The following is a 12268-nucleotide window of genomic DNA, read 5'->3' as shown; positions in this document are numbered from 1 at the left end:
CACACACACACACACACACACACACACACACACACACACACACACACTGCCCTGCTGTTGTCCAGCTGTGACACTGGGCTAAGTAGAAAGTCTGACGAGTCAGGAGTTAACTACTAGCAGTTCTATGATGGGCATCAGAGTAGTCATCACAATTTTGATCATGTAATACCTATTTGTCTGACATCTCTCATTTGGTTGTGAACTAACACAGGGGACAAAAGTGACATTCCCCATACCTCCACCAACCGCAGCAGCTATAATTATCCTGATGACAGTAAACATTCCTGCATGTCCCTTGATAGGCAACCAAAGAAGAAAATGTAATACAACCTGCTATCTTGTCGTCAATAATATGATCAATTATAATGTGGCTAGCTTCAGATAGATTTTAATTAAAGAGCTAAGGCATGAGAACTGGAGAGAATTCTACTTCAAATGTGACTCTAGGCATTCAATAAAGATGGCAACAACTCAGTGATGACCAAATTATGTCCTAAAACTTGATGTGAAAGCACCTTTGCACTCCTTGAATGTTTTCTCATAAACTCCTGGCTAATAAAAGCCAGGTGTGCAAGAATGGAGGTGAAGTCGCCTGAGCTGGGCAGCTTGAGTTTGCAACTGGATTTGCAGCTTACAGGATTTTGTTCAACCCAAGAATACAATGGTGGCTGAGAGGCATCATTATTTTATTACCAGCGACAAACACTTGAATTTAACAGTGACATGATGCTTCAACCATGCCCCTGAGCCAATCACAGCATCCTCAGATGGCTTCAACATTTATCTGTTCAAGATTTGGCAATTTTTTCTGGCCTTCCGTGGCAAATGTTTGTTCTTCATGTTTTGGTTACAAAACACAAACATGGCCTCACGTTTTTGTAGGTATCCACATTTTCAAGCCACCAAGGCATGTTGGGTGAGAAACTATGGAATTGTAGTTATTCTCCCCAAAATAAACATTTGCCCCACTGAGGATAGATCAACACCCCCTTGCTCTGTTCTAAGACCTGTTTATCCTTGGCAGTAGTTTTTCTTCTTGGGCTCAGAGAGTCATTTATCAGCAGATTATGGACAGAAAACATGCATGCCGACTCAATAGTTCACTCTTTTGGTTTTCAAAACCAGGCTACTTGCAACTAAACTCAAAATAAGGGGTACAAGATACACACACAGGAAACGAGAGTGGGGACAAGAGGAGCAACTCTGAGCAAGTTGCCACAGGCAAAAACACTATCATTGATCAGGAGTTTAGCTCAGTGGCAAAGCAAACCACTCTTCTTTACTATTACTTTCAGACCAAAAAGACTGTGACCACATGAGTAACACTCACCATAACCATCTTAAAGTAGAAAAAAGGGAGGGAGGGCATCTTGCAAGTTGGTGAAATACACTACAGGCTGACGAGCTCACACAATTACTCAATCTTTCTGAGCTTCAGCCCAGTGTGTAGTGAGCAGACAATGCCACTCCTCTTGGGCTGGGTCTGATTTAGCACAGTGCCTTTCACTCAGTGTTTGCACTACTATTCCAGGTAGTAATAACACTCAAAGCCAATCTCCAAAAGGCTCGCCTAACAAACAGGTAAAATAATGGTGGCCCAGAGCTTGCCTCTAAGCTCTAAAGAGGACTAAGTATTCAGAATTAAGCCTGGGCTGGCAGTCAGCATTCTATGATTCTGAAGAAGAGAGCAAAGCATAGGGCTGGCAGCCAGCATTCTATAATGATTCTGAGCAAGAGGGGAGTGAAGGTTGCCAGCCTGTGTTCCATAACGGTTCCAAAGAAGCACATATAGCACGAGGCACATGGTTGTTGACAAGTTCAGCTGACCAATACCTATCAACTATTTGTGTATTTTAGGGGCAGGAAGTACAAATATGAATTCAGGTAAATTTTGTTGACCTGGGGGTCTGGCTAGGAAATGGGTAGAAATTATTAAGGGGGTCTCTGGGAATAAAGCCAGGAGCTCAAAGGCAGAGACAGGCATGATGATGCGTATTTCAATGGGTCATTCAAAAGAATGGAGTTACATGGGAAAAGAAAGGACGTGATTTTAGCCAGTGGCAAAAGAAGTAAGATCCACTATGCAAATCATTGAAAAGTAGGAGACAAATGCCAACCGAGTGTGTGCCCCTTGGTCGTGAACACAGCTTAGCAACTAGCGAGGCAGCCAGCTCAGCCAGGGAACAGATGACCACAAGGAGGTAGAGATGACTCAACAGGTATGATAGTGAATTTATGGAGGGTGTTAATAACTGTATTAATTTATTTCCTGTTGTTATAACAAGCTCTCTGAGGCCAGGATTTTTTTTTCCCAATTGAGTTAAGTTTAGAATACAAAGTATGGCATTCACTTGGCTCTCCTGGGGGCTGTTACCCCTTACACTGTGCTGGGTCCCAATACGCTCACTCGATGGCATTGTGATGGGAGTACACTCAAGAGCAGGTAGGGGCTAGAGATCTGTTAGAGCAATTTGCTCCTCGAGAACACATTAATTCTCTCCAAGGGCAATGTGACCAGTGACTTAAACACTTCCCATTAGGTCTCACCTTTGGAGGAAGAGGAGCAGTACGAGGGATTGATCAAACCTGGAGCTTCATGCATGCTACGCAAGTACTTGACTGCTGAGCTATACCCCACCATCAGCTGTCTTTTTACAGGGTTGCACTAAGTTGCCTGGGCTGCCCTTGAACTTACTCTGTACCTCCGGTTGACCTTGATCCTTTGAACTTTTAAGAAACTGTGATTATAGGCACGAACTAACATAGTCTGGCTTAGGCTTCAGCTTTTCAAGGTTCCACTATCTGACATCATACACAGCTTTCTACACGTGAACCCTTGAGGGACATACCCTGCCGTAAGGATAGTAGTAGTTTTTTCTTCTTTCTCTTCTGTAGGTAGATAAAACCAGCTCTTTGGGTTTTTTAGCTGATATAAAAAAATATAGATAGCCTTCTTTTAAGTGCTATGTTTGTTTAATTCTAGCAACTAGGAGCTTATTTAACGACCAATTTTATTTTGGAGGAGAATCTAAAGCCAACATCCTTACACCTCATCACTTCTGTTTGAAGGCATAGCCTTGATGTGCTAGGCAAGGAGGCTCAGCCTTAGACTTCGGTCAACCCAGGGGCCTTCATGATAACCCAACACTTGACAATTCACTTTTCACAAACTTTGTCTTATTTGGTCAGTCACTATTTACCACTTGGGCCCAGGGACACTAAATTTATTAGAGTTGGCCACCGTGCTCATTTATAGGGAAGCTCCCACCAGTGTTCCCCCAGTCCAGGGGAATTCTGAGTAAGTCAGTCATCAAACAACCTCTCCAGAAAATGATCTCAAGCATGGCCTGGACCCAAATAAAATCATTATGGCAAAAGGAATGTGAGGGGAGGAGTAATGTAAAAGTCTGAAAGGAAATTGTTCACTTATTGAAAACAAATTAAGTTCTGTGAGGTTAAGCATTTATAGGTTACCACTTTCTGAATATTACACAGACCTTGGAGTTCCGTAGGGTCCACGTGCACAGGGGCAGATGCATGAGTAACACCCCTCCCCCACAGGCAGGTGTATTACTGTCCCCAGGACTCAGATTTTGCTGTAATCTTAACCACTCACAGTAGCAGCAAATAAAACCCAGGTTTGCTTGCATAAGAGGAAGCACAAGGTTGATTCACACTGAAGTTTGTGCTCCGAATAACAAGTCTAAGTGCCCAGCTCTTTACATCACCTGAAAGAACTGGTCATACTCTCGGAAGGTGGAACTTAGCAGAGCTTTCAAAGGGAAGGATGGAGCTGGGATGTCTACCCACATATCCCATCCCTGGACCCATGGTGCTCCTAGAAGCAAGCCAGGCTACTAAGACTGTTGCAGAGACAGGAACAGAGGGAGGCTCACCTTCTGAGAGGCAACATTCATTTAGTCAACAAAGGGCTAACTACCTAACATGTGTTGGGCTCTTTCTTACGCAAAGACCATTGCTGACATCTGAAAAGTATATGGGTCCAAATACTTGGTTTTTCAATAACGTTTTAAGAACTAAATTATCTATAGATTCTGATTTCCACATGCCTAAGTAGACCTACTGAGAAGTAAATTTTTCTAAAGCATTTTATAGCTAACACCAACGTAAAATTCACTGGAAAACAATACTTTTCAAGCACACTTGGGCCTGAACCAATCTTTGATCAGGCCAGTCTCTAGAGATGTACTCTAATGCTTAAAACTTAATTCTAAAAGGTAAATAAATGTAATGTCAACACATTAGCAAAACTGTCTCCGGGCAGAGGGTTCTGAGGGATCCTTCCCTCGTTTCGTAGTTTTCCCTGATTTACATAATGTGTGTGCCTCCATTATCAGAGAAGTACAGTATCTCCAGTCAGCAGCAGTGTTGATAGAGAAAACGAGACTGATTAGCTTAACTACGGGTAATTACTTATCCATGAAATCGCCCTGCCCAATTAAACGAGCAGTCATTACTGTAAAGCATGCTTTGAAGTGGAAACAGGGAGACTGGCTCCAGCATAGCTCCCAGGACCTGGAATAAGAGCTACAGATGGTACCGGGACTAAACACCATGAGGGCTCTGGTGCATACCACACTCTTAAGTTTCTTTCCAATGGCAAACAAAAACTGAGAGAATACTAATACTGCTAATATTGTCCGTAAACCTTCATACAGAAAATATTTACTCTTTAGGAAAAAAAAAAAAGCAAAAAATTTCAAATTTCTGTCTACATTTGATTTTACTGGGCATCTTTTAATAGCTACTAAGGCCTTAGGACTGGATATGGGTTGACGAGACGAACAAGTCCTTCCTCTATGTGTATATCACATATACGTGATATATGCTTGAGCAGCATATATGTGTGTACTGTGTGTGGTATATGGGTATGATAAATATTTGATATGTATTTATAGTACATGTTTGTATGTGGTATTTGTGGTATATGTGGGTGTTTGTGTGAGGTTTCTGGTATATCATAACTATGATATCTGTACCATATATACATCTGTGGTATGTGTGTCTATGTATCTGTGTGATATGATCTTTGTGCTATATATGGTATTTGTGTGTGTGCAATATACAAGTATGTTTATGTGCATGGAGCATGTTTGTATGGGCGACATGTATGTATATTGTAATGGTACATGTTTATGCATGTTATTTGGTGTGTGTGTGCGTGTTACATGTGTGGGATTCCCCGAAGCAGACTAGTACAATGACCCACAGTGGGCCACCCTACTGGATGGGAGGTTCACAGTGTCATCACTTCATTATCACTAGATATTCTTCGGGAATTCTCAAGAAAAGGGAAAACTCCCTCCTCAGCCCCACACATAGTGGGCAGTGTCATACGAAGGCAGTGGACTCCCAGCTAAACTTTTTGAACAATGACTAGCTGAATGAACAAAACTGGAGGGCACTTAACAGAACAGAACATACCTACTGATCTCTCACAGGGATCCCTTCTCATCGCTCATATACCTACCACTCCGTTTTCCAGAATAATTCACTCTGAAGCTGGGGACAGCCCAGCAAGACACAGTAGCAGGGGCTGGAGAGATGGCTCAGTGGTTAAGAGCACTATCTGCTCTTCCAAACGTCCCGAGTTCAAGTCCCAGAAACCACATGGTGGCTCACAACCACCTATAGTGAGATCTGGTGCCCTCTTCTGGTGTGGACACATGACACAGTCTTGGCAGATGGTGGCCGGTGTCTTCCCGAAGCTTCCTCTGTGCTCACTCCTGCAGCAAGCACACCCGCCCCGCGCATCCTGAGCCACTACACACCATCATGCCTGCTCCTGTCCCTGCTCTTAATTCTACTGTGATTTGCTCTGCCTGTATCAGTTGTCATGTGTCCCTAAACAGTCTGCGGCTACTTGGCCACATCGCCGACCTGGGCCTAGTTCTCTTATCTTTTAGGGAGAAGGAACGCACATGATCACAGAACTCGTCAGCCACGTGTGAGGCAAGCCCATCCATTTAACAAGAGAATATTCAACATCTGTCCAAGGTCTTTGCCCCCTACTGTGTACAAATAAGTCATGATTCTTTTCAAGATTCCATTTGAGGGAAAGACTCCAAGGAGGGAAAAGGAACAGGGAAGAAAATGTTTTGTTGGTTACAAAGACTATTGTCAGTAAAGTGGCGTGTTGTGCTCCATTTAAATGTTTTCTTGAAATTTGTTGGTCGAGCACTGATTTGCAATTGTCAGTTTTTAAAAATCCAACCCCCCTCCTCCCTCCCTCCCCTCTCCCCTCATCGTGTGTGTGTGTGTGTGTGTGTGTGTGTGTGTGTGTGTGTAGGTTCACATGGCTGTATTCCTGTGTGTGTAGGCCAGAAAACAACCTCGGTGTGAAGCCTCAGATACCATCTAACTTTTCTCTCTCTGTCTCTCTCTTGCTGTGTCTCTGTGTATCTCTATATCTGTCTCTGTCTCTATCTGTCTCTCCCTCTGGCCCACTGTTCAGGCAGCCTACCCTGGCTGATCAGGGATGTGTCTGTCTCTACCTCACCAGCACTGGGATGGCAAGTATGCTATGTGGGTTCTGGGGATCAAACTCAGGTCCTGTTGCTTGTAAGGCAAGCAAGCCCTTTCCCAACCAAGCCACCTCCTCGGCTCCTGAACAACTGACAGAAGAAGCAGAATCAAAGGGAAGAAGTACAAAGGTCTCCACTTGTCTGAGAAGGCAAAAGCTTCTACACAGGAAACAGCATTTGAGAAAGACCTCTCTCGCAGCATCTGCTCCACCAAGGAAACTTGCTGGACCTACTGTCAGCGTAGCCACACTTACCCTGCAAACATTCCTGCTAGTCTGTGTCTAGAGCTGAGTGAGTCTTAACATTTGACACGTGAACGTATCTGCCTTTGCGTTTCAGCAAAGAAAATAGTGATAATGGATAGATGCCAGCTGCGCACCTTTGCGACACTCAAGAGGTTTTATTTGGATTAAGAAGTGCAGTTGTTTGCAGAATCTGAGGGGGAGGAAAGCAGAGCGACAGGCACACTTCTATGCGTCACACTTTGAACTTGGGTCTCAGACTGTATTTACAGTTGTATAAAAGAATAAAAGCAAAAAAAAAAAAAGAAAGAAAGAAAAAGAAAAAAGTCTCAGGTCCTGTGAGAGCTAATTTACTTACTGATAGGATTTGAGGGGTGATTTATGACTTCTAATGAGTTGAAATCAAAGTGGCTACAGAACTGAACAAAGACTAGATCCCACACATAATGGCACTGCCACCAGTATCCTCATGCGGGTCCTCCAGAAAGCCTTCTGTGTTTTTCTCATTAACCTCAACTGTCCATTCAGCAGATCTTCCATATAGACAGACTGACATATATTAAAGTTGCCACAAGTACATTTACAACACTTGTTTTTATCTACAAAATTGCTATCATAAATAGTCAAATGGTATCGCATGGTTAGCCAATCAAATGCCTACATATCAGGAAAGACACTGTTAACCCATTCTAGGATTTCTCTCTGACTTGTGCCTTTTATTAAGTAACTGAGCAGGCTCTAGCTTTTGCCACAGCATTTCTGAAAAGCCTATAAAATCCCTATCTCACTAAGCCACTCTCTTGGGTTAAGTTCATTAATACCCTTTTCTGTTTAAAAATACTTTACTAACATAAAAATTGGGGCAGGGAAGGATTTAAAATTCCTTCTGGTGCTTTATACCAGCCTTTCTTAGACCAGGAGCATTTGCAACTTGAATAACTAAGTACCCCTTCTGTTTCCTTCTTGCATCGAATCCCACAACTCCCTCTTGGATCTACGTAGACAGATCCTTGGGCAACTTCTGTTTTAATAACTGCATCATTGCAAACTCAACGTGAAGTTGCATTACTCTGTGAAGGCTTATCAGGATGTCCAATTAAGCTTTCCAAAGCTCCCTTTTTATCTTAAGTTCTTCTCATAAACACACACACACATGCTCTCTGGCCCTGTTCCTGCTCACAGCTCAGACTGCCTCTTGCAGCTACTCCCTCTGTCTTGTTCATCTCCTGGCATCGCTGGGGAGACTTCCCCGGATCCCAAGGAGTAATCACAGACTCCTGACTTAAATGTGGGAGATTTCTGGCTACGTTGGACCAAATGACACACTTGTATATATGGGCTCTTGATATCTACCAGCTCTTCTAGTCTCAGTTGGATTGGTAAGCAGGCATATTATCACAACCCCTGTTTCTCAAGAGGGAGGAAGGGCTCATGGGGGGGGGGGGCATGGTACATTTGTGAAGATGGTCCCCGAAGTTCAACTGGCAATGATTCCATGCAGAATAGTCTACGGATATGACTCTTTTAAGTAACTCTTAATTTGACAGTACTACTATCTTTTTTTTCCCCCTACAGATATTACAAGAATAATACCAGCAATATCTTTTTTGAACAAGGGGGCAATTTTGCCTGTTGCATCCTCTCCTTTTTCTTGTGTGTGTGGCAGCTGCTGTTTGATCTGCTCATTGGCTCTGATTTGTTTCATGTTTCAGCCAAAGATTAAAACTGCTCTGTAATTCTAAGCAGATGGGCCTAGAAGGCCAACCCTATAATTATACCTTCTCTCTCTTGCCCTGGAACGGCAAGCGTCCCATCTTGACTTTTAAGATGCTGGGGCTCGGTGTACACCTTGGCAATCAATTGGGTAGCCAGGTTCACAAAGCCTGGGGGAACGTCAAAAGCTTTCCCAAAGACTACAAAGAAAACAGCACAGGAGAAGCCTTCAGTTCCCATCCCTTCCCTCGATTCGAGGGGGGCCGGGGAGTGGGTGGGGAGAGGAGGGGTTAGCGCTCGCTAACACTCAAGGCCCCAACTGGGCCAGCTGCAGCTGCAGGTTCAAGTGGTTTCAGTGGATGTTAAGAAAGGAGAGCAGTGAAGTCACTCGACTGAAACGTCAAGTGTCTGACCACCGCTCTGGACAACAGAATGACCAAGCCACCGCCTGTCACAATTATCAACAACCACCTGTCATAAAACATGCTTTGTCCACCACAATGCAACTGTCTTATTTTGCGCTATGCAATTTCCGGAACCCCTTTGGGGTGCAGATGTCTGGTTAAATTTTTTTGTTGTTGTTTTTGTTTTGTTTTTTTCTGGAGAACCAGCGCAAGTAGCAAAGACTTGATCCTACACCAGCTTGAGGGATCTGGGCGTCCAGCTCCTTCATTCTGGCTTTCATGACCCGCTACCAAGAGTCCCCTTGCGCCCAGAGAGCCCAGCAGCACATTAAGCTTCAGTGCGGAGCCAAGGTGCAGGCGGACTACAAACACTGGTCCTCAGACGGCAGACAAACATCCGCGAGACGTGTCCTCCCCATAAACCAGCTCCAGCTTTCTCTTTACAGTCTCGTAAAGGCCAGGACCTCACCAAGTGCCCCAGCCGCGCTCTGACACTGGTGGAAAGGGGACCGCAAAGCCTGAGATTTCCTGACAGTTTACAGCTGGAAAGGCCCACGGACTGGATAAGAAGTTTTCCCCCAACCGTGCAGCTACGGATGTGAGAGATAAAAAGTATCTGGGCGAGGTTCGCATCCTTCCAGAAAGAATACTGCAGCAGCAAAATCCACTGTGGGCGCCGCTGGGGGAAGGAGTTCCGAGCACCAGCCGGATGGGGCAAACGGGCAGACTGTAAACCTAGCGACCGGCGCTTCTCCCACGGTCGTCTGCGGGGCGTTGGGAGGACTGGACCCCCAACTCGCTCACTCACCCCCCCGAACTTACCATGCAACAGGAGGGCTGGGAACAGGTAGCCCAGCAGGAGGCGGCGCACACGGGACATCTCCGGACTCCTCCGGGCCTTTCTCTAGTCCGTCTCGGTCCTCTCCACGCGCGCCCTAGGTCCCCTCCGGTGCGGGGAGCACTCGGCTTCTCGGCCGCAACCCCCTGCGGGCGCCCGCCAGGCCCGACCTCAGGCGGCGGCGCGCCCCATACCCGGCGGGCGCAGCGCGGGACTGCGGGGCGCGCGCTCCCTCGGCGCCGTCGGGCCCCGGTCCGAGCGGGGCCCCGAACCGCAGCCCAGCCTTTCCTCGTCCCGCCCCTGCTTCTTGGCTCCCAGCCCCAGTCCCGAGGCCCGCCCCGGCCGCGGCGCGCACAGCTCGGAGATGCAGTGGCCGCTGCTCCCGCCGCGGCAGAGTCTCTTCATATTTGCTGAGCGCCCCGGGCGGCTCGGAGGCGGGGCCGGGGAGGGGCGGGGCGTCGCTGCAGCCTCTCCTCAAGTCCCGCCTCTTCTTCAGCTTTCTCCGTCTTCCCTCCAGCCTGAAGGTTCCGCGCCTCCTTGTTATCTCCTCCCACTCCTCTCCTACTTCCTCCAGAGCTCCTTAGCCTTCTCATCCTCCTCCTTCAAAGGCCCGCCTTTCCCCTCTGCTTGGGCACACCTCCACATTTTCTGTTTCACCCCTTTTCCTGTTCTTCTGCTCCAGGACTCCCCATTCTGTGAAAGCTGAGACCGTTGGGCTAGGCCAATGCAGCTTGTGGCACCGTCACAGGAATTCTAGCTCGAAGGCAGTGTAGAGTGCCATTCAACCTGGACAGCTCTGGGCTCTTCCTCTCCACTCCACTTGTAGAGGTCATTTTGCAAGGGAATAGTGAAGTTCTTCAGGACTTAGGTTTTCAGTGGGATCTCAGCGAAGCGGGTTTTAAAAAATTGGGGGCTGGGTGCGCTCTCGCATGCGAACTTATGAAACAGAGGAGAGGAGGTTGGAGGGCGTTGAGTTCTGGGAAACTGCTGCCAGGCTCTCTTGAGAACACAGCGTGCTCTGCAAACTACTACCAGCCTATGCCTAGGCACCTCTGGGAACCACCAAAGCCTTGTACGTGGTCCCTACTTATCCAGCACAGGGTGTAGACTGCAGGAGTCCTTTCTCTTTGCTACCCTTTTCCGTTAGGCCTGTTGAAATCGGAGAAATTTCATAGAAACCTGCATGGTCCCTTCTTAGTCGCTTTTCTCTCCCAGCGTAAATAACCATTACGAAGCTGCTTTTATTTGTGGTCTGTGGTTTGCTCAAGTTCATATTTGAACTTTATATTCCAGGGCAAGACAGTTTTCTCTCTTCTTTTTCAGTCCTCTCATACTGGGCAGCCCTGGAGCTAATTTACCTGGGAAGCCCTTCCTCGGCAAAGGTCTTGCCAGGGCCTCCTCTTCTCCCTTGGAAAAACAACAACAAACAAACAAACAAACAAACAACAAAAACAAATTACAAAAAAAAAAAAAAACATTATCAGACTCCAAAGATGACCATCAGGTCACCTCCTCCTCAAACTGGGATAAAGAGCAGACATGAGACCAGATGGAGTGGAAAACGTTTCTTGACTCAACTCTGCTGGTGTTTTTCCTAAATAAAACACTTCAGCTACATGATTGATTTCCCAAGAGGGTATTTTGCCTTTTTGAACAACGCAATAATTCAGCTCCTCAGTCATTAGACTTTCAAAACCTAGCCGGATCTTGGGATTGGACAGCTCCCACTCTTCCGGGTGCTTTTCCCTGGGCTGGCCACAGGTGTTTTAATGTGAAGCTACTGATAGCCTTTGATGTGTTTTCATTCTTGTCATCATTGTCTTTCCAGCATTAACACAGGATCACCAGGCATAGCAGCTGCCTAGTGTGCAAATCTGGAAGATGAAAGAATCTCTGTGTAGACCAAAAAAAATAAAAATAAAATAAAAAAAAAATCTCAGAAATGGTTTCTGAGGAGAGCGAGCTGTATTTTCTATCCTGCTCTGCTCAGTTTTTCTGACCTGGACTGTGTTCCTGGCCATTGACCACACTGGTTTGTAGGCTTGAGTATCCAACAGTGACTTTGGAAATATGAAAATTTCCCCACGGATCAATCATCTTAATTGTTGCCATTTTAAACTTTGAACTTGATTCATTCATAGATGTTGGGCACTTGGAAATGGTGTGAACAGAGCCCATGGCCACTTAAACAGAATGTTAAACTTGTTGCCGGGGATACATATTAGGTACTATTTAATTATTCTACATCTTTTAATCATTTGATGTCTTTTACTCTATTGGGGAATATTTGAAATAGGCTGAATATAAGAAGGATTTTGGGGTGACATGTTTTGTATAAGCAAAACTGTGGAGGTCATTCATCTCTATCAGCAGGAAAGCTATGTAATGTACGGTACTTGGGTAATTATTTTACTGTGCTATTAAACTAATAAAAAAAGAATAACACCAAGAGGCTAGCTATAACTTGGCATCATTCTGACAGTCAAGTTCTTTCAACTTTTGTTTTCCTAGCTGGTCTTACTGATG

At 45.6% G+C, this 12268-nt stretch overlaps 1 protein-coding gene across 1 annotated transcript in view; it reads right to left on the bottom strand.

The window, feature by feature from the left end:
- The window catches only part of Apcdd1 (APC down-regulated 1), a 30922-nt gene extending 20881 nt beyond the window's left edge, over positions 1 to 10041 (bottom strand). Inside the window, exon 1 of the mRNA XM_055622990.1 lies at positions 9727 to 10041. Within this exon, the coding sequence (XP_055478965.1) occupies positions 9727 to 9784 (58 nt within the window). The 5' untranslated portion in view covers positions 9785 to 10041. The remainder of the gene's footprint in view (positions 1 to 9726) is intronic.
- Positions 10042 to 12268: the final 2227 nt, after the last annotated feature.

This window comes from Psammomys obesus, unplaced genomic scaffold (assembly GCF_907164565.1).
Source record: "Psammomys obesus unplaced genomic scaffold, mPsaObe1.curated_primary_1811, whole genome shotgun sequence".
Classification (NCBI taxonomy): domain Eukaryota; kingdom Metazoa; phylum Chordata; class Mammalia; order Rodentia; family Muridae; genus Psammomys; species Psammomys obesus.
This window is presented reverse-complemented; position numbering and strand designations above follow the sequence as displayed.